Source organism: Panthera tigris, chromosome D4 (genome assembly GCF_018350195.1).
Source record: "Panthera tigris isolate Pti1 chromosome D4, P.tigris_Pti1_mat1.1, whole genome shotgun sequence".
NCBI classification, from domain to species: domain Eukaryota; kingdom Metazoa; phylum Chordata; class Mammalia; order Carnivora; family Felidae; genus Panthera; species Panthera tigris.
Genome location: NC_056672.1, coordinates 91,176,067 through 91,197,499, shown reverse-complemented (window position 1 = coordinate 91,197,499; position 21,433 = coordinate 91,176,067). Strand labels below are relative to the sequence as shown.

The window sequence follows — 21,433 nt, the reverse complement described above, 5'->3', positions numbered from 1 at the left end:
AGCTGACTTTTGTCCTAGGGCCACAGGCTCTGAGCCTCGATGTCACACGAGTGCCTGTCTCGCTCACCGCTACACCCTCAGCGCCCGGCATGGCCGGGCACACTCGTCACCAACGGGGCCCCCTGGCGCCCCGGGCCACCCCGGGCTGCCTCCTGGAGTCGGGGCGCACAGCCCTGCCTCGCGGACGTTGCAAAGCACGTGGGGGAGGTCAAGAGCATGCTAGTTCAGGCTTAAGATGCCTCTGTTGTTGGAAGAAGTCCACTTTGTGCGGGAGAGACTCAAGAAGGCCCTTCTTCCCTCCTGCCGCTCGGGCGACTCGAGACCAAAGCCTCCTCCCCTGAGCTCGGGTCGCGCGAGGAGCACCCGAGCTCATCCGCACCAGCTACTAGGTGAACAGGCGTCTCGGCCGCCAGCGGGTGCGGTGACCCATTCTCCACCCCCTCCAGGTAACGCGGGAGAAAGGCGCCGTGCACGGCCCCGGACGGCGCTCCAGAGCTGGGGAAGGAAGGGCCGGCCGAGAACAGGGGTGGGGGCTCCACACCAACGCGGGGGGCGGAGGGGTGGCCACACTGCAGATTCCGTTCATGCGCACACGTGACCGACCCCATGTCCGCTCACACACAACGTCTACTCGCTCCCTGAGACGCGGGGGAGCAGACGCCCCAAAACTGGTCGAGAAGGCTCCCCGTCTCGTGCACCTGGCATTCCTCGCGTCAGCCCCCACGTGCATGCTCTTGCCGTCTGTCCGTTCACGGACGGCTGGCAGAGCTGAGATTCCACGCGCCCCCCCCCCCCCCCCCAATGCTCGCCACCTGCTCAGAGGGACCCATCTGCCCCCTAAGCAAACCAGCTGCAGTTGCCATGCTGGTTTGTGACATTCACCCCGGCAGCCCTGGTCCTCGACCGCCTGGAACCCGGCCGAGACACGGACCCAAGCAGAACCTTCCCCGCCCCCAAGGTCCCCCCACGATGAGCACGAACGTCATGACTCGTTACTTGTCACCACAGTGACCTTCGCCGCACCGCCGCCATGTTGGCCGTGCCATCAACACGGTGACGGCGACCGCGGCCGCGTGCAGGACGCCAGGAGGCGGCGAGCGTAGCCTACCTTCGGGCCCGTTTGCCCCGGCATCCCTCTTGCTCCGTCGCTCCCAGCTCGGCCCTGGAACACAGGAGGGAAACTGTCACCGGGGTCTGGGAGTCGTGGCCTCCTGCGATGCGAAGCAGAGTCACACGGCCCCGCGTGGCCAGGCTGGTCCGGAGGACCCCGACCGGGCTCCCGGGGCTGCTGCGTGCCTCTCACGTGACTCCAGTCTTTCTGAGCCTCGCCGTCTGAAATGCCAGATGGGGAAAATGCCAGTCGCCTGTGTCCGGGATGAGACCAGGCTGCGAGACAGCGGCCAGGCAGCTCTGTGAGTCTGCGGGACTGTGGGTCTAGGGCTCCGGAGAGAGTGTGCCCGGGGAAGCAATCCACAGCCCGCTTCCCTTGCACCGTTCGGAAGCCAGATTACGGACAGGAGGGTCACAGAAAGGAGGCCCCTAGGGCCAGTCCAATTGGGTACCAAAGGAACCGAGCCCCACAGTGGCGGCTTGTGTCACTAAAGCCACACGGCTGCCCACCGTTAGCAAGACGCTCATCCGTGGAGGCCACTCCTGGGGCCATTACTTCCAGCCATTTCCAGGAAAGTGACAAGGACAAGCCCACGGTCCCCAACCGACTGGCCACGGGGCTGAAGGGTCGGGCCCACTACCAAGGCCCCAGGGTCACCCTGGGAGAGCCCCGCCAGGCTTGAGGCTGCCTGGACAGGGCCAGGGCCAGATGCCGCCCTGCTAACGAGGAAATGTCAGCCCGCTGGGAATAAAGACCTGGCCCAGAAGAACGCCTTCTCTCCTCCCCTCGTCCCGCGTGCACCTGATCAAACGAGGCCCTCACCGCCGAGCACAGAGAGCATTTGGAAAGCGACAGCTTTCGGCCTCAAAGTACAGGGGAGACAGTTAGGGCAGCAGCAGAGAAGAGAGAAGCCGGGGACCCGGGTGGACCCCAAGGAGCTGGTCTGTCTCGCCCGGGGTTCAAGTTTACACGGAGCTGCGGGGATGAAAATTCCCGTCAGGAAAGGCGCCCAAGCAACGCGGCTCCGGGGCAAAACGACGAAGCCACGCCGGGCGAACGGAGACACGGGTGGGGCCCCCGCCCTCCGCAGTTGTCCACACCCTCCGGAGTCAAGGGAGATTGGTCAGAACGGTTCGCGTGATCTCCCGGCAGGACGTGCAGCGGCTCCCGACCACCAGCACCCCGGCTCCGGCCGGCAGCCCCCCCCCCGCCCCCGAGCGGCGGCCAGGCCGGCACAGCCCACGGGGGTCCCCGCTCACGGCTAGCGCTGGCTCCACGGAGGCGTCCTGCCTGCCCCACACACCCTCCAAGCGGCCCGGGCGGCCCAGGGCTCAGCACGCCTCGGAGAGGCTCACACCCGCACCGGGTCAACCCCAAACAACCCCAGAGCTTCTCTTCGCCCGCGTAAGGCGTCTCTGGCTGAGTAGATCCGCTCATCGGTGCGCAGCGTGGGTTCGCCGCGCTCTCCCTGGCTCGTCCGCACGGTGAGGCTTAACTGATAGGAACCTGTGACGGACGCCCCGTTCAGCAGCCACGGCCGTAGGGAAACAAACGGGTCCCCCACACTAGAACTCCCTCCCAGAGTCCCGGGGGGCCGGGAAAGCAGGCGAGTGACAGGACACTTCCTCCAAAACCGAGGCCGTCTCTGGAGACACGAGGCCGCCTCGAGGACATAAGGCCCGGCGAGCCTTTTGTGTTCTCAATGCTCGCGCCCAAAGGGCCGCGGAAGTTGCCTTAATTCAAAATGTTTGTTAGGGGCGCCTGGGGGGCTCAGTGGGTGAAGCCTCCAACCCTGGCTCGGGTCACGATCTCACGGTTCGAGGGCTCGAGCCCCGTGTTGGGCTCTGTGCCGACAGCTCGGAGCCCGGAGCCTGCTTCGGATTCTGTGTCTCCCTCTCTCTCTCTGCCCCCCGCCCCCCACCCCCCACTCATGCTCTGTCTCTCTCTCTCTCTCTGTCAAAAATAAACATTGGAAAAACATAAAAAATAAAAATTAAAAAAACACGACATCAACAAGCTCAGGACGGAGGCCAGAGACCAGGTTGGCAGAGGCCCGCAAGGCACACCTGCCCCAGGACACACAGCACCCTCCGGCTCAGCTCGCGACCCCAGGGAAGGGGATCTGGCCGTGAAAAGCTGCCCTTCGACAGAGGGGAACCACCAACCGGGCTTCCGGCCCCGAGCCTGGCAGTGGGGGCACGGCAGACCCACCGCAGACTCCCGCCCCCGTGGGGACCAGCTGCGGCCCACTGAGCCACAACGCTTACCCTTCTTCCAGGCTTTCCGGCCGGGCCAGGAGGGCCCTGCACTCCTCGGGGACCCTGTCCGCAATCAGAGAGGGCAGAGTGTCAGGGGGCATCCGTGTTTTTCAGAGGCAAAAGCAAAGCCCTGAACCCCTGCTCCTCAACCCGGCCGGGGGCTCGCCGTCTCTCGAGCGGGCACCGCCGGGCAGGGCACAGGGTCTGCTGCCCCCCGAGTGAGGGCCGCCCAGGGCACAGCCGGCGAGTTCCCCTGAAGGCAGCGGCTGTTTCTGTCCCTCAAAGCTGCGCACAGAGCCACAGATCCCTGCCGCTTCCTTAAAGAAATGCAGCTCTGCCCCCCGACATGCCTGTGGGCACCACCCCCCCATAAGCAGGACACGCCCCTTCAAGCAGCAAGGGCGAGGTGCCCACGTACCTGAGGCCCCATGTCTCCCGGCTCGCCCTTCAGACCTCCGCTCCCCGGAGGGCCCTAGGGAGACACGGTCTGGGTTAGAAATGCTCACCAGACGCCAGGGAAGGGGGCGCCCCGTGGGGCAGGGCCCCCGCTGCGAACCAGCAAAGCTCACGGTCCACGGAGCCCAGCGTGCCTGCCCTGGACAGAGCCTGGGGGCTGAGCAGGACCTTTCCAGTTGTTTGGATCTCCTCTGAGTTTTGAACCAAATTCTGGACAGTGGGGCTTACGGCACGAGAGCCGGAAAGCCCAACACAGAGTCTGCTTCTCTCTCCAGGATGAAGGTGACAGTGGTCTGGCACGTTCCGCAGCTCAGGGCAGCGTGCGGGCACCCTCACGACGAGGCAGGAGCCCCAGACGGAGGGGAGCAGCCCCGAGCCAGCATGGCCGAGGAAGGTGCTGAATGCAGACCGGGGGGGCAGAGAGCCAAGGTGCCCCCTAGGGAACGGGGGTGGGGGGTTAAATTCTCCGTCTCCTTGCAAACTGCAAAGGCCGCAGGCACTCCCAGGGGCTCCTGTTAGCGGGCCCTGAGCGTGCCCGGGCACACACCACACACAGCTTGTGCGGCTGGGGAGGGGAGGGCTGGGGATCCCGGGTCTGTCCGTCCCCTCACCTCACCGAAGTGCTCGTGCCTTTGGAAACAGAACTGGCAAGAGTTGACGACAGCCCGGAAAGAAAGAGGCTCAGAGCTCCCCGGGTCGTGAGGCAAAATGACAGCAGAGCTGGTGCGGCGGGCTGCCCAGCCCCCAGGCCACCACAGCCCCCCAAGCCCCTGCCCAAGGCCCCCAGTCCCGCTGGGGTACCACTGACAAAATGAGTGGTTGATGAGAGCTTAAAGTGTGCTCTCTCTCTGGGTGAGCTGGGAGCCCAAAGGGACCGACTGAGGATGTCCCCCACCCACCACGTTCCCCCTCCGTCCCCCACGTAGGACTCACCATGGGGCCGGGCCTCCCAGTCAGACCCATCGGGCCAGCTGGCCCCCTCAACGCCAGCTGCAAGGGAAAATGGGGCACGCTGAGAAACGGCTAGGGTACTGGTCCTAACAGGTGGGGCTCAGCCGGGCAGGAAAGGCCCGACGGGGCGCACCAAGGACGGGGGCCTCTGCAGGAGGGGTCTCTGACAGAGCTCCAGGAACCTGGCACCTCAGCTCCTCTGGGACCTGTGAGCCAACACGAACGGAACGGAGGCCGTGCAGGTGGAACCCGGGGGTGGCCTGCCCCACGGTGGGGATGGGCGTCCCGCCCGCTTGGGTGCTGACCTCCTCCTTGTCCCCAGCCGGCCCTCGGCTCTGGCGGTCCCCCAGCCCCGCCCAGAGTGTGACCCCCCCCCCCCCCACCCCCGCCACAGCCCAGCTCGGCCTCCTTTCCCAAAAGGACCTCTCCTGCTTCTATCCTGTGACTCAGTTCCCCCTCCCCCGCACGATGCCATTTTCATTTTGGAAAAGATTCGTTCCAGTTATAAAACCTTGTAAGCCCACGACCCACTCGGCTTCCGTGAAAACACACAGCCAGGCAAGGCCCCGTCAGTAACTCCAGCCGCAGGCGCTGGGGTTTTTCACGCACCTCGTGGCATCACGTGGACAATTTATCCCACGGCAACAGCTCAACGCTCAAGCTGTCCTCTAATTATCCTCGCCCTGTGATCGCTAACATCACCTCCACGGTGCCAGAGCCACATAAATACCGCCCAAACGAGGGCTTACTTAGTAGTTTCCTGAGATGCCCCGTTACAGGTGATGTTCCACCGGATCACCCACCCGCCCGCCTCACGGAACCGGGGTTCACTCTGGTCACCGGCCATCAGCAATCTGGAGCGTCATCAATCAAAACCTCGGCTCACTAACCAGCCGATTAGCAGAGAGCAGAGCCGTCAGGAAGCAAACGCTCCTCGGGACCCCCAGGCCGGGCGAGGGGCTTTGGGGCCCGCGGGTGCCGTCCCAGAGGCCCTATCTCGGTCCCGCCCCATCACTGGGAGCCCTTCCAGGGGCGCACGGGGTCTGTCTCTCCATCCCCCGCGCCCAGCGGAGGGCAGCAGACGGCCCCGCACGTCCGTATCCGGGAACCTGGACCCTCGGCATACACAGAGAAGCCCTGAGACACCCCCCGACCTTTCCCAGTGCTCGCCTGGGCCCCCAGACACTGGCGAGTGCACACTCACACATGTCCTGATCCCCCAGGAGGCGCGCCCCTCTCCCAGCCGTGTCCTGTCCCCTCCAGGTACCACGCATCACTTACCCGGGCCTGCTGCAGGATGGCCTGAGCCTGGGACTCCTGAGCCGACACCATGGGACCCTTGGAGCCAGCGTCACCGCCCCCTCCAAAGCGGAACTGCAGGTGTAAGACAGGGGGTCACCGAGGGTGCACCGGTGTGGGTGCCCACGCTGGACCCCGGGGCCTCCCGGGTGACAGCGGAGCCTGGCGGGGGTGGGGAGGCCTCTGGTTGGACAGTGTCTGGCCCGAGCCCCCTCCCTGGACACGCTGCCCCAGCCCCGCCTGCCGGCTTCAGCCCTAGGGCCACCGGAAGACCCGCCCCGAGTCTGGAAAGACCTTTCTGACTTCCACGGCACCTCACTCTGAGACCCCACAGCCCCTATTTATTGCAAGAAAAAGCCAAGGGCTCAGTGCAAATGCCTGTGCTGAGGAGCCCTAGCTCCTGGCTGCACACAGGGTGCCCTCAGCTGCACCTGGCCTCCTGGGTAGCACCAGGTCGCCAGCCAGAAGACTGACCTCTGGGCCAGCGGGCCCGGGCCTGGGCTCCCACAAGATCAAGGAGGGACCAGCGAGTCTGACAAGAGGAGCAGGCTTTCAGAGCCAGTGTCCCTGCACCTGAGGTGGGGGCCACTTGGGATCCCGGAAACACCCCAGGAGAGCCTATTTCTATGAGACAGTTGTCCCACATTGGAGTGGCCTGTGGCCAGGGGATGGTCCCCCTCAAACACAGAGCCCGGGGCCCCCTCTCCACCGAATTCTGAGCCCCAAATCCACCCACGCTGCCACCCACGCACACTGCCGTGCACCCCGCCACCCACCCCCACAAATGATACTCACGGGCAACATGAGCATGGTTCCAGGAGGGCCGGGCAGCCCATCAGCCCCTGGAAGGCCTGGGCGTCCAGGGGGACCCTGTGGACAGAGGGCCCAAGACAGCTGGGTCAGGATGCAACGGGGATGGGGCAGGGCTGTGTCCAGAGAAGGAGGGCAGAGCCGCAGCCCACGAGGAAACCCACAAGGCAAGCACAGGACCAGCAAGACCCCCGTGGCGCGGAATGTTCCAGAATCCAAGCACAGAGGAAAGAAGGGCCTGAGAGATGTGGGCTGAGGACGAGGAAAGGCTTCAGGGGGAGAGAAAGAGGAAGGAAGAGGTTCTGAGCCGGATCCACAGAGATGTGCAGGGAGAGGTGGGAGACCCAAGTGCAGGGGGCAGAGGGGCCACCCCGGGCGGCGGGCAGTCGGCCGAGCCAGGGCCCCCAGCAGCCAGGAGCGCCCCCTCCGGGCCTGCACACCGACTGGGCAGGCAGCCCAGGAGACCAAGGCCCACTTCCCCCATTTCCTCCGCCTGCCAGTGACCCGGCCCCCACGACGCTGCGTGTCTGTCGCTCAGACAGAAGGCGGTCGGGGTGACCGCTTCCCCTTGCTTGGACAGACACAAGGGACCCCAGTGAACGGGGGGACGTCCGCGGGACACAGACCCCTCTCGAGCAATCTCAAGAGCCCGTGTGTCCAGATGACACGGTGGCCCCCACACGTCCTATTAATCTGGTCCCCAAAGCAGGCCGCAGACAGACACCCCCCTATAGATTCTCTAGACTGACCCTGGCCGCTCCAGAACGCTACCAATGTGAAACAGACGAGACAGTTTATTAAAAAAAAACGTATTATCAGCCAGCCTCTTCACAAATCCTGGCAGATCCCCACCCAGCCTGAGGCAGAGGTCGTGCGCTGCTGAGCCCTCCGCCTCGGAGTCGGTCCCAAATCAAACCCCAATTTAAGACATAGGGTCCGTGCCTCCCCGGCACGAGACGCCAGCCACGTGGTGTCTCCGTGGCGTGCGTGGGCCTGTGTAGCACCGGAGGCCGGGGGCCCACTGGGGGCGGCCCCTCGTCCACTCTCCGCCTCCAGAGCCCCTCCTGCCATGCCCCCCACCCCTGTTCTTCCTGAGCCACGGTGCTGGGACCGCAGCCTTGGTGGGAAAGCCCTCACCCTCTCGACTGCAACCAGGATGATGCCAAGGAACGGGCAGAGAACGACCCGGGAACTGGGGGAAAGAGGGGCTTTGGAGGGAAAAGTGATGCCCCGCCCTCAAGAATCCACCCAAAGCTTTAAAACGTGAGTCTTGCAGAGCAACTAACCCACGACTGCTTGAAAAACTGTCCGCGAACCTTTGCCCCGTGCCCAGGTCTGCAACCTCGTCCCCTGAGCTGGAAGGCGGGGCTACATCAGAGGCATCTTCCCATTTCTCAGGACACTGACCCCGGGCCCCCAGTGTGGCTCACTCGGTTCCACAGCCCACGTGGGACATCGAGGGACGCTCCGGAAAGCGGGTGGGGAGGTCGCGGGGACCCTGCGCGGCCCCAGCCGCTGGATTAGAAGTGAAGTAAGCAATGTCACCTTTCCTGTGTCACTTGATTGGCTGGCCCCCAAATCAGTGCCCTAACTGGCTCGGAGGAGAGGGTTGCCAAGCGGTGACATGGCAGGGCTCCAGTCACACCTACACGTAGACACAGGTGGCCACCTCCGTGTTAAGAAGTCGCTGCTGTTTCACGGGGTTTCCGGAGGCCATTGCTGGCCCTGCGTTTGCACAGAGATGAAGGCCAAGGGCACTCAGATCCTTGGCAAAGCCGCCGTCAGCCGCGGCCGCAGACCCAGTCCCGAAGCTGGGCCCGTGAGCCCTCCGCTCAGGGCCCGCCTCCGGGCTGCGGTGTGGGTGCAAACAGCACGCGGCAGCCCGAGCCGTTTTTCCTGAAAAGGGCAGCAGGGGAGGGGGGCCCCGAGGGCCAGAGAAGTCTTTACGCTGAGATATTTTTGCTTGGCTCTTAGACCTAGAAAAGGAGAGGACCGTGGCATGAATTCTCTAGATTCTCAGTAAGTGTGCCCTTCCTTCCTCCTTTTTAGGCCAGCGCCTGGGCAACTGGAGCTCGGGAGTGGCAGTAAAGCTCAGCGGCCCCTTCCCGCGGCACATCTGAAAACTGGGGTCGGGAGCTGTGCCCGCAGCTGGGGTCACAGCCTCGAGTGAAGCTGGCACATTTCTCCCTCACCCTGCTGACCCCACCTGCCCCAGCCAAGCCCGCCGCCCGGAGCGGGAGCAGGCACCGGGAGGAACGCCCGAGCTCTGCCCATGGAGGCTTTCCGAGCCCCGGGAGGCTGGCAGAGCTGGACGGAGGCACTGAGATGTGCCCAGGATTGTTTCTAATTCCAGCCTGCCCCCTCTCAAAAGGAGCGTCCCAGCGTGCTCCCTGATGTGAAAGTGGGTCCTTCTGGCCTCCGGGGGGCTCAAGGGATTAGCCACGTCTCACAGAGGGGGAATGTTCAAGCCACAGCAGGACAATGGCCCGCCACGCCCAGGGCAGGGCCGTGCCACCGTGGCTCGAGGCCCTGCGGCTTATGGGACACCTTCACGTCCAGAACGGAGGCCCTTTCCCACGGGAGCACCTCCCTCCCTGCAGAATCGGATGCGCTCAGTGCCCTCCGGGGAGGGAGCGGCGAGGGAGGCCCACGCCCGTCTGTGACCGCGTCCTGTGTCCACGTGCAGAGACACCGGCCGTGGGGAATTTGTGAATAACCAGGTGTGGTGGGTTGAATGGTGGCTCCACGGAAGACGCTTAGGAGCACTGGGAGAGAACAGATCCGCATGGCTGCCCCAGGAGGCGGGAGAGAACAGACCTGCCCTGCCAGCCTCACTCAGTCACACAGCCTCATACAATCCGCAACGGAACCTGCCTGTCAGGTGCCAGGGACCCAGCCTGGGTCCATTCCCCCGGCGCTGGGCGTAAATCCTGCCCACCCAGGGGGAAAGCGGTGGCACAGTGGGGTGCAGTCCCCAGGGTGGTACTTGGGACCCCACACGGCACCCGTGATGGACACTCTCTCGTGGGGGAGGCGGTACCGACCGCTGTTCCTTAGGGCAGGGCTTACGAACCTTGTAAGGCACAGAAAACACATCCAAGCAAAATCCCACGGGAAAGCCCGACCCTTGAAAGATAAGGAAGGGCGGGGGGGGGGGGTGACCCTGCCGGGGGCACTGAGTGCATCCGATTCTGCAGGGAGGGAGGTGCCCCCGTGGGAAAGGGCCTCCGTTCTGGACATGAAGGGTCCTGAGAGGAAACCTGCATGTGGGATCCGGGCTCCCTGGGAGTGCTCAGCCCCGTGTGGGATCCACAGGGCCCTCGGGACACCCGGCTTTCTTGTCCCTCGTTTCCCTCTGAGCCTGAGGATGAAGTAGGGACCAGGACAGCTGGCCCAGATCAAGCCCGCCCCTGCCTTGCCTCCGCCTCGTGGCTTTCACAAGCTTTCCCTCGGCCCACCCGGGCCTGGCCGTCTGTCACCAAGAGGCGCTGGACGGGGTGATGGCTCAGGCCCCTTCTCCCCTCTGACACCGCCCAAGCGCAACAGCAGCTCGGAGGAGCTGACAGCCACCCAGTTAGGAAGACAGGCTCGACTAGTCCAGGCCACATAGGAAGTAATCAATAATTGGTAACAGGAAAGGCTACAGAACCCCAGGATGGTGGAACTGGAGTGGGAGGGAGGGGAGGATCCTTCCAGATCACCCAGTGAAAACCTGTCACGTCCAGACAAGCAAATGGGGCCAAGCAGATAGGGGATCAGAACGTGCCACCCCAAAACGTGCCACTTTGCTCTGAGGACGATATCGAGCTGACAGTAACCGAGAATCAGCAAAAGTTCTCTGCCCTCCCCTCACCTGCCTTAAAGGAGTGCGTAAGTTTCCCTCTGGACAGATGGCACGAATTACCTACCACCCCGACCTGTACCAGGATGAGGACGCTCCTGATCACTGGAGACCGGGAGACCGAGCGCAGGCACTGAGAAAAGGCTGCACAAGCAGATCTTACTAAAACGACCCTGACCTTCCATTCGTTTCCCTGTATGTTTCCTAGTCACTTTCCCACAATTTATCGCCCTTGGTCGAAATGGTACAGAAGCCCTCAAGTCCCTGTACGTGTAAAACCTAAAACAGTAATAAAAGCGTGTGCCTGTTCTCCTATCGATGCCGTCTTTTTGTCCGTTTAATTTATAGGCCCCCATCACCAAACATAAGAGGATGGAGGGAAATTTTTTCATTCTACACAGGGATTCTGAGTTCTCCCTGCTGGCAGGTGGCAGGGTAGGATCCCGACTCTGCATCCAGTGTTCTTTGCCAGCTGATCAGCTGCGTATCCGGGAGACGTGGGCACAGAGAGGATGCTGAGCTTTGAGCAGGGACAACTCCTTAGACAATGACGGCTTACGCAGGGCCCAGAGGGTGGGCAGTGCTCAGCTCCTGGAATCGGCTCCCCCTCCCCACTTGGAAAGGAACTGGGGAGGCCGAGTGGGCTGCAGATTTCCCTCTGACTCCAAGGACAGCATGCTTCAGAGGAGCGGGTCCCTCTGCCGACCCCATCCCCAGGCCCCGTGCTCCTGGATCCTGGCTTGAATTTAGAGACACCAGTTGCTTAAACCAACGACATCCCACTGGCAGCGGCCTTGGCTCCTCTAACAGAGCCGCTGGGTCAGGCACGGAGCACCAGTCACCAACGAGACCACCCACCCCTGGCACCGAGCCGGTTCGGCCCAAAGGCAGGGGCCAAGTGGGGAGGAGTCCTCAGTGCCAGACAGCGCGTAGAACTGGGTGATGGGCAGGTGGCGGGTGGAGGGACGGACACTCGCAGCAACACCGAGGCTGACCAAGGTCCATCAGTACCCGTGCACCCGGTGGATAGCGTCCCGTCCTGCATCTAACGGAGACGACAGCACCCGCCACGCCGTGTGGTCCCCCCTCACTGACGTCTGGGCTCAGGCACGCTTGTGGGTCCGTCTCACGACGGCCCCCGTGGGGGCAGTTGGTCATACAGATCTTTGGGGAAAGGGCCCCCAGAGCGAGCTGGGGGAGGGACAGCAGAACCCTATGGTCTGGTCCCGCGGCCAGGGCAGAGCAGTGGCCCCATGTCTGGAGTCGTGCCGTGTGGCAGAGAGGAGGGGCCGCACGCGGCGAGGCCGGGAGGCGTGCGAAGGCCACCAGCCGCCATCTTGTTTGGTGCCCATGCGATCGGTCCTCAGAGGCCACCCTGCCACACAGAACGCGGCTAACCCGAACCCCCTCGGTCAGGGCTCACCTGCTCTGTCGGCGGGCACCCCCCCACATGCCCGGCACCGCTCCAGAGCCTGACCGCCAGACCCCCACGGACTTCCTGCCGCGTGGCCTCGGAAGCAGACCCTAGCCGCCCCTCCACACGACCAGACGCAGCCACCGGGCCCCGTCCACGCACCCTCCCTGCGCGTCAGGTCCACACTCTCTGGGCGGTGTGCCGGGCCCTGGGGACAGCCATCCATCAGGACACACACACGCTCCTGGTTTCTCCCGTCCACAACCTGGCCACCTGATAACTATCTGTGCCCACGTCGATATTCACGGGACCAGAAAGAAGAAAGGAGACAAGCCGGGCAAGAACCCCATGGCCGCAGTACCCCAAAACTCCACTAGGTGTCAGAGAGAAATTGTGGCTCAGCCTTCACCTCAAGGGCAGCGACCTGGGGACACGTCCCTTTGCTCTGGGGACCTCAGGATACATCCCTTTGACGGAGGAGGGGGGAGAGCAGGGGGGAAGGACATGTCCCTTGGACTGGGGGCGGGGGAGGGGGGGTACTCCTGGACGGGTCCCTGTGACTGGGGAGGATCCTAGGAAATGTTCCTTTGACCGAGGAAGACCCTGGAACGAGTCCCTTTGACCCGGGGCAAGCCCTCCTATTCAGTAGCTTGATTTCCAACAAGGAAGACAGAGTGCGGGGAAATCAAGGCCCAAGAAGCTCACATACTAAGGAAGGACGGATGTAGGTCCCAATCCCAAGTGACGTGGACAACACGTGGACAGCCTGACATCGCAGGCCACAGGGCCCTCTGTGAGCTGGTCACAGCAGCCTCAGTGGGACTCAGGCCTGGCACACTCTTGCCCTTGCAGGTGCCATCTGCCCCAGGCTCGGGGCTGGGCAGCACTCGAGCTCCCTAAATTTCCGAAGACGGACGCAATGAGGGGGTGGCGGGAGGGGTGAGGGGGCCAGGGGCAGTTTGGAGAAGAAAGCCGATATACCCGTGCACATGTGAGGACAAGGCCAGCCACAGAGCGGAAAGGCACACGGACAAGCCCACAGAGCGTGTGGTCCCAAGGAGCGGAGTCACCCCTTACCCTTTCTCCAGGGTCACCCACTTGGCCAGTGGGTCCCATCGTTCCCGGAGGTCCTGGGAGACCCTGGAATTAAAACCAAAATCAGGACAGAATTCAAAGATACAGTCGCAGGGCAACACCCCATTCCCGCCTTGCTTCAGGGGAGGGTGGGGGTGGGCCAGGGCAGCGCTGGGCCCCGGGCAGTCTGCAGAGGTGGGTGCCCCCTCTTTTCCATCCAGGACCTTCAAGGGGTGCCACTGACCCCGCACCCCCAAGCACCTCCCACAGGCCCGGGAAATTAAACACGACACTCACTGCGGGGCCTTCGGGGCCCGGCGGCCCCTCCATAAGCATGCCCTGGAAAAGACAGGAGACAGCGTCTGAGACCCCAGGACCCCGTCTCTCCTGAGATCGCAGCACGGGTCCGGACCCCCGGCAGGGTGACCCCGTGAGGGTCACAGACCTGGGCCTTGGAGTGCATGCCCACCAGGGGCCCAGAGCAAGGAGGGGACGTGGCCAAGACCGTGGGACCCGCAGCCGCCTTCTTCCCAAGCCTCTCACCCTGCCGCTAGGCCCCCTGCCTGACGGCCTTTACGGCCAAGTGGGGACAAGGCCTCCTGCCCCCCGCCCCCGTCAGCCTGGGCCCCAGAGAGGCCCGATGCGTAGCAGAGGGAGTCAGAAGACAGAGCTCCCTGGCCCAGGTCGTGCCCCCCACTCCTGGGCATCTGCTTTCAGCCCCTTCCCAGGGCAGGACCCTCTCCTGCAGGACGAGGGAGAGCTGTCAATGCCCGGGCCAGGCAGCCCCAACTCCCTCTGTGTCTCTGTGTCTCTTCCCACTCCAGGGGGCTCCGAGGCAGTGCACAGCCTTGTAAGAGGGAAGGGATCTCCTGCCCCCTGCGGGAGGAGGTCTCCTGCCCCCTGTGAGAACACAGCGGGCATAGTATCTGGGGGTCCCGGGACCAGCAGGCTTCAGCCACACTCGGGGGGCCGGCGACACACACAGCCACGCCCCCCCCCGCTGATTCTTGAGACTGCCGGGACAAGGGTCAGGGAGCCGGATGTCCCTGGCCCCCCGGGGCAGACCTTGCGCCCCTGCTCCCCCAGACCAAAGAGAGTGCGGACTGCTTCCCCACCCCGGGAGGTGGCATGTGCCTCTGTGCCGGGACTCTGCTTCCACGGTGACCAGTGGCCTTGAGAGACCTGGGGGGGGGGGGGGCGGGTCTCCCAGGGGGAGGACGGGGCACGCCCCGCCGAGGCTCGCAGACCCGCGCAGGCGAGGTCCTCCGACCCCCCAGCCTCCCCGCCGGGGCTCCCCGGTCACTGCCAACACGTGTTTACACAGATGTGCGCTCAGAGGACTATTTGTGCTTGAGATATACACAGGCAGTTCATCCAAATAGCTTTCGAATTTCCTCCTCTGACAAAGGCAGCTGAGAAGGCTCAGAAACCGGGCTGGGGTCAAGCGAGAGACCTCTGGCCCCGGCGGGGCCCGGGGCCCACAGCCGTCTTCCCAGACACGCCGGCCGTTGTTCTTGGGGAGCTGGGGTGCTGCTGGCCACAGATCTCACGGGAGCCTGGGCGGGGAAGGAGGCCGCAGGCCGGGGCGAAGGGGCCCAGCACAGGGAGCCCAGACTGCCCACCAGGGAACGAGGAAGGCTTCATGGATGGGGGAGAGCAGTGGCCTTCCTGCGGGGCCCTAGCCGGGTCCGCGCCCCACCAGGGTGCAGGCACCGGTCTCAGAATTCGGCAGGGAGAGTCCCCGCGAGTGACGGGCTCAGCCTCCGCCCGGCTCAGGACAACTCTGAGTGCGGGGGCGTCCCCCCCCTTACACAGCACAGAACAGAGCCTCCGAGGGACGTCCACCGGGTAACACAGGACACGGAGTCTGGGGACTGGTCCCTGGAGGCCCAGGCCAGCCGGGAGCCGATAAACCGGAGTCCCCTGAGCTGAGAGGATTTCTGCCTTTCAAGGGGCCCCCGACCCCGCCGGAACGTGTGGATCCGAGGGGAAACGGCGGCCGTGTCCCTGGCTTGGAGGGAGCCAGGGAGCTGGTTCCAAGAGCCCCTGTGACATGAGTCCACCTCCCCAGAGGCAGGGCGCTGGGGCAGGGCGGGGAGAGCGGAAACAGGGGCCACCCCGCCCTCTGCGGTCAGCGGTCAGCTGTGAGACCCACGTCGGCCGGCTCCCAGGACTCGGCCATCTGTTTACAGAGCTAAGACTTTGAGAGCATCTCCGGGTTGAGAAACTGTGACTGTTTACACAGTGTCCCTGGGGGACCGGCGAGGCCCCTGTGGACACGTGGAACCGACTGGGGACTGGGAAGGACACAGCGCTGGGGCCAGAGGAGGGAGCCCTCCCCTAATTGTGCCCAGATGCCTCGGTTTCCCTCACTTTGCGTAGACACGCTGTCTGTGTGGGACCATCTCCCCTCTGTCAGCCCCTCCTCTGCACCCCCGCCCCCCAGCAGCTCACCGCCAGGCGACCCATCTGGCAGCTGCGAGCAGACAGGAAGCTCACCCAGAAGGTACCAGCCTGGCCTCTCCCCAGGCCTCCCCGGAGCCCAGGCACCTACCTGCCCTGGGGCCCCACGTTCTTCCCAGGCAGGACAGCCTGCCTGCCTCCGAGGCCATGCGGACCCCACAAAAGGCACCCCAAGTCAAGAGCGGATGCACTCGGGGACCAGACTGTCTGGGCACATGTGCAGTCAGTGAGATCAGCTCAGCGACGCTGCTGGCTCACCTCTGGCCGGGGCGGCCCGTAATGACCGCGGCAAACCCACTGTCCTCTTGGGGAGCCCCCACCCAGGCCACCCACGGCACTGCGCTCCCCCCAGCCCACCTTTCCCCTGGGCCTGGTGTCGGGATCTTTCGTGTTGCTGAGCAGGAGGCCGCCTGGCACTGGTGCACCTCCGCACCTTCCCCTGCACCGCCACCCCCCACCCCCAGATAAGCCCTCCTTGGACCCACAGGGGGTACCGGAAGAGGGTGTTGTCAGCCTGAGAAAAGCATGTGCGTCCAGCGGCCACGGCCCAGTGGGACGGACAGGCCCCATCCCCGGGGCAGGCCCGGAGGGAAAACACACAGCCCCGGGGGACGGCCTTTGCCATCATCCAGCTGCTTCCGCAGGCCGGGCAGGGAGCCAAGCCGGAGGGCTCTGCCCTAATTGCCCGCTGGGGGCTCCACCCCAGAGACGGGCCACGTCCCGCCTGCCCTAGCCACGGGGCTTCGGGTCCTTCTGGGGGAGACCAGTGGTTGAGGTTCTAAAAGCACCAGAGGAGAGAGGCCACAAAACTCCCCGTCCCAGGAATCCGAGGTCGTGAGGCCCTGGGAGCCCCGACGTCCCGTCCCAGGCCCAGCCACCGGGAACCACGTTCTGGCGGCAAAAGCCTTAGCCCAGCTCCCCCTTGTGACCAGCCTCGGTGCAGGACATCGGCCTTCCCCTCCCCTCCGGCACACGGACGACGTGGCAGGGTGGACCTCGGCCAGCCCCTCCCCGTTGTCGTGTCCACGGCCGCTGCCCGGCCCACACCGCCGTGGCCACCACACGCGGCCGCAGGGCCCGCCCCAGCAGGCTGACCACGTGGCGGCCTATCCGCCCAGGGGTCAGGGCCTGAGCTCGGCAGCTCTCAGACCACCGGGGGGCCCCTGGTGCCCCCGGCAGAGGACCCGGCAGCAGGGAGCGGCCGCTGCGCCCCCGGGACCCCCCCCCCCAGCCCCTCATTCCATCACAGCCCTGTACTTGCTGCCCGTGACCCCAGCCTGGTAGAGCAAAGTTCATCAAAGTCCCTGCACGCGGCTTCACCAGTTGCCACAAGCTGACCCCAGGCGGTGGCAGTGCCGGCCTTGGAGCGGCAGAGTCCGTGGCTGAACCCCTGCACTGCCCGGCCCGGCCCGAGGGGCCCCGTCAATCCCCTGACCCCTCCAGCGGCTTCCCTCCTCCCCACGGGTTCTGAGTCCCTCTCCTCAAGGTGCTGGAGGCTGGCATGGAGTGAGGCGCTCAGACCGCACGTGCTCAGCGCAGAGGTCTCGCCAGCTGGAATCCCAGGCTCCTCGGTCAAGGTCTAGAACATTCCCCCGCCTGAGGCCCTTTCCTCCAGCTTCCGCCCCAAGCACATGAGGCGTCCACGAGGGGCCCCGTGGGTCGGGCCGTGTCCTGCATGATCCACACGACCCACCACCCCCACCGACTTCAGAGAGGGGACGAGAAAGCGTCCTTACTGGTTCGATGATGGCAGGCTCTCCCTTCTGGCCCTTCTCTCCTCGGGGTCCTTCGATCTGGGTTCACGGAACACAGGGGGGGCAGAGAATGAGGCAGAGAAGGGAAAGGGAGGCCCGACCTCACGGGATCCCAATGGCTCACGGCCGGCCGGCCCCAGCCCCGAAGCTGCGGGCGGGAAGGAGCCCCTCAGCCCCGCAGCCCTCACCCCTTCGTAGATGGTGTCCTGGTTGGCGGGCATGCCCGGCCCTATCTCCGACGGGGACACCGTGGGGTCGTAGTAGGGGTCGTAGTAGGTCTCGTCCAGGTTCCTGATGGTTTCTTCCGTAAACTCGCCTTCCAAGTCATCTTCCGGAGGCGGAGCAGGCTGGGAGGGAGGGGAAGCGGGGGTCACCGGAGGACGGCAGGGACAGGGGCCTCCCAGGAGCTCGGTCGAACGTGCTGGGGCAGGCAAGTCACACATCCTCTCCTCCCACCACAGGGAAACGCCACCCCAAGCCCCACAGCACCCGTGGCAAGCTAAGGCCGCACCGGGATCGGCACGCCGTGGGGAGGCGGGTGGTGTTGGGGGCTCCGCCCCAGGGCCTCGCGGTCTGGGGGTAACATGCCTCCCATCCCATCCCATGGACGGGGGGGTTTGGACCCCTCAGAACGCAGGCATCTGCTCAAGGCCGTCAAGACTCAGGCTCCATGCAATGCACTTACTGTGCACTTAACATCCCCCCCGCACCGGCCCCCGACCCTACAACTCGCCTACAGCGCCTGGACCCGTCGTGCCACCTCCTGAATGAGGACAGGGATCGGGAGGCAACGAAACCGCCCAGGGTCAGCGGACAGGCCTCAAGCCCGGTCTGCCCGGCGGGAAAGCCCTCGGTGGCAGCCGGCACCACCTGCCCTCGTGCCTCCTCCTGGTCCAGACCCCCAGCTCATGCTCCTGCCCTGCCCGGCCCCCTCAGGCCCCAGAGAGGGACGCTGCAAGCACGCACATCCCCATCCGTCCCCACGGGAACCCCAAGATACCAGGCAGACGGGGCTCATTCCGCCCATCTGCAGATAAAAACAGACGATGGTGTCACAGGCTCAGCACGTCAGGGGCCCCTAACCCGGAGGCCGGGGAGCAGGGAGCCAGTCCGGGACCCCCGAGGTCAGAAGCGGAGGAAAGAGGGAGCCCCGAGCCCTCATCCAGCCCCCCCTCCCTCCCCCCTGCACCAGGCCCGCTTGCAAGGGAAGCAATTACATTGGAGGCGTTGGCCGTGCTGGTCGTGCTGGTGGGAACCTCGGCCCCTGCGCCGTGATCAGGGGGCAGGTCGGGATTCTCGAAGCCCTCGTAGTTCAGGTCCTCATACGGGGCGGGCGTGTAGTAGTCCTCGCTGGGCATGTAGTCATAGACCCCGAAGCCGGGGTCGTCCTCCTTCCCGGCCCCCTCGCTGGTGTCGGGCACTGAGGGGGCTGCCGTGGGGGCTGTGGTCTGCTCCTGAGAGCGGGGAACGGAGCGGGAGTCAGGGAGGCAGGGGGCCCAGGGGAGCGCCGTCCGTGGCCTAAAACCCCTGATCCTGCACTTGAGAAGGGCAAACTGTATCTCCAGGTTTAAACGTTTTTTTTTTTTAAGTTTATTTCTTTTGAGAGAGAGACAGAGAGAGAGAGAGAGAGGGAGAAAGACAGCAGGGGAGGGGCAGAGAGACAGGGAGAGAGAGAATCCCAAGCAGGCTCCACGCTGCCAGCACGGAGCCCAATGCGGGGCTTGAACCCACGAAGCCCCGAGATCATAACCTGAACCGAAACCAAGAGTCGGATGCCCACCCCACTGGCCACCCAGGTGCCCCTGTATCTCCGGCTTTAAAAGGAAGACGCCAGACTCAAAGCAACGTGCCCCTTCACACCTCTGTCTGCTGTCCACACGCCATGGTGGAAAGCCCTCTGCCCAGCCTCCCCCGCAGCACAATGCACAGAAGGTCACTCAGTCACCCGGCCACTGGTCCCCTGCCGAGCGTCCACCCGCCACCTTCCGGTGGCCACGGTGCCCTCCCGCCCCCCAGGGCCCCGTGGCCCGCAGCGCCCAGACCTCGGCAATCTCTGTGGTCTCTCTAGCAGCTTCCACGGGCTTGTTGGTGGGGGCGGGCTCCTTGCCCGGGTCCTCTGTGTCCTCGTAGTAGGGGTACTCGTAGTAGTACGCATCACCTTCCCCTTCTCCTTCTGGGTACTGAGAGAAAATTGGGGCCGTGTGAGGAAGGCGGGCCCCACGAGGAGCCACGCTGCTCTCCTCACCATCCAGGTTCAGCCAGGAACAGCGGGCACCGGAGAGTCGTGCCCCACTCCGGGTGCGAACCCGCCTGCGGCCCCGAACCAGCTTCCGCCCCCTCCAGCTCCTTGGACAGCAGAGTCAGCCCCGTGAGAAGCACAAGGGAGGACACGGGGGCCCCAGGTCCCCTTCAAAGAAAGTCGAGTCCTAAAAGGTACAGACGTGCTGACGCTTTGGGACCAAGGGCCTGGACAGCTGGTCAAACTGTGGCGTCTTGTGACAACGCTGCTGTCACTCAGGATCCCCTGCCCTCTGCTGAGGCCCCAAACCATAGCGACAGGGAAGGTGTCACCCTCAAAACTGGGGAAGGAGTCCAGCCAGAAGGCCTCAAAGACCTGCCTGGGCCATGGGACCTCGGCCTCACGAGGGACACCCTTCCTCTTCTGACTGGTCGCCACAGAAGGAGGCCAGAGGACTAATGAGAGCAGGTTGAACATGACAGAAGACGTGAGTCACCCGTGACCAGGAGTTGGGAGGATCTCTACTCGGAAAAGGTGGGGAGAACGCCAAGTGGGCTTAAGCAAGGTGCTGCCAACGCGGGGCGGGTGGGTGAGGAGGATTCCACAGACCACGAGCCTCTGACTCTCGCCCAGTGGGTTTATTTTGAACACTGGTCCCCCGGCTTTTGTGTCCCTCCACCCCTGCCGGCCTGCCTGCCCTGCCCCCCACCAAGGGGCCTGCCTACAGCCCTGCCATGAACCAACGGGGCCAACTCACATATTCATCCGGGTTGGGATCCTGTGACTGCGGGGTGTCGGGGACCGCGGTGTCACAGTCTGGGCTGTAGTGCTCACAGTGATCGTAAGCCGCCCGATGGTCGGAGACAAAGAGCAGCTGCTGGATGTCACCCTGGAAAAGGACAAAAGCCCTTGAATAAGTGGCGCACTGGGGACTCACATGGGGATCCGGGAGGCCAGCCTGATGCCCTGAGGTGGTGAGCAGCCCAGACAAATCTTGGGAGGAGCTTGTCTTCAGGACCAGCCTTCCTTTCAGGGAGGTACCCTTGAATCACCACTCAAGCTAGGATGGCCAGCCCATCCAACCATGCATCTAATCCATCCACCCACCCATCCATCCACCCATCTATCCATCCATCCATCCATCTACCCATCCACCCACTCATTCTTCCATCCATCCATCCATCCATCCATCCATCCATCCATCCATCCATCCACCCACCCATCCACCCATCCACCCACCCACTCATCCATCCATCCATCCATCCATCCATCCATCCATCCATCCATTCATCCACCCACCCATCCATCCATCTACCCACCCACCCACTCATTCTTCTATCCATCTACCCATATCAGACACCCATCTACCCATCAATCCATCCATCCATCCATCCATCCACCCACCCACCCACTCATTCTTCCATCCATCCATCCATCCATCCACCCACTCATTCTTCCATCCATCCATCCATCCATCCATCCATCCATCCATCCATCCACCCATCCACCCACTCATTCTTCCATCCACCCATCCATCTACCCATCCACCCACTCATTCTTCCATCCATCCATCCATCCATCCATCCACCCATCCATCCACCCATCCACCCACTCATTCTTCCATCCATCCATCCATCCATCCATCCATCCACCCATCCATCCACCCATCCACCCACTCATTCTTCCATCCATCCATCCATCCATCCATCCATCCATCCATCCATCCACCCATCCATCCATCCATCCACCCACCCATCCATCCA

At 64.1% G+C, this 21,433-nt stretch overlaps 1 protein-coding gene across 2 annotated transcripts in view; it reads right to left on the bottom strand.

Moving 5' to 3' along the window:
• COL5A1 (collagen type V alpha 1 chain) overlaps positions 1-21,433 on the bottom strand; it is a 149,360-nt gene that overhangs the window by 67,811 nt on the left and 60,116 nt on the right. For both annotated transcript variants that reach the window (XM_042965314.1, XM_042965315.1), the window contains exons 5-17: positions 20,428-20,559; positions 19,474-19,611; positions 18,649-18,885; positions 17,620-17,778; positions 17,414-17,470; positions 13,512-13,553; positions 13,218-13,280; positions 6,871-6,945; positions 6,058-6,150; positions 4,759-4,815; positions 3,788-3,841; positions 3,379-3,432; positions 1,109-1,162 (exon numbers count right to left, since the gene is read on the bottom strand). In XM_042965314.1, the coding sequence (XP_042821248.1) occupies positions 1,109-1,162; positions 3,379-3,432; positions 3,788-3,841; positions 4,759-4,815; positions 6,058-6,150; positions 6,871-6,945; positions 13,218-13,280; positions 13,512-13,553; positions 17,414-17,470; positions 17,620-17,778; positions 18,649-18,885; positions 19,474-19,611; positions 20,428-20,559 (1,215 nt within the window). The remainder of the gene's footprint in view (positions 1-1,108; positions 1,163-3,378; positions 3,433-3,787; positions 3,842-4,758; positions 4,816-6,057; positions 6,151-6,870; positions 6,946-13,217; positions 13,281-13,511; positions 13,554-17,413; positions 17,471-17,619; positions 17,779-18,648; positions 18,886-19,473; positions 19,612-20,427; positions 20,560-21,433) is intronic.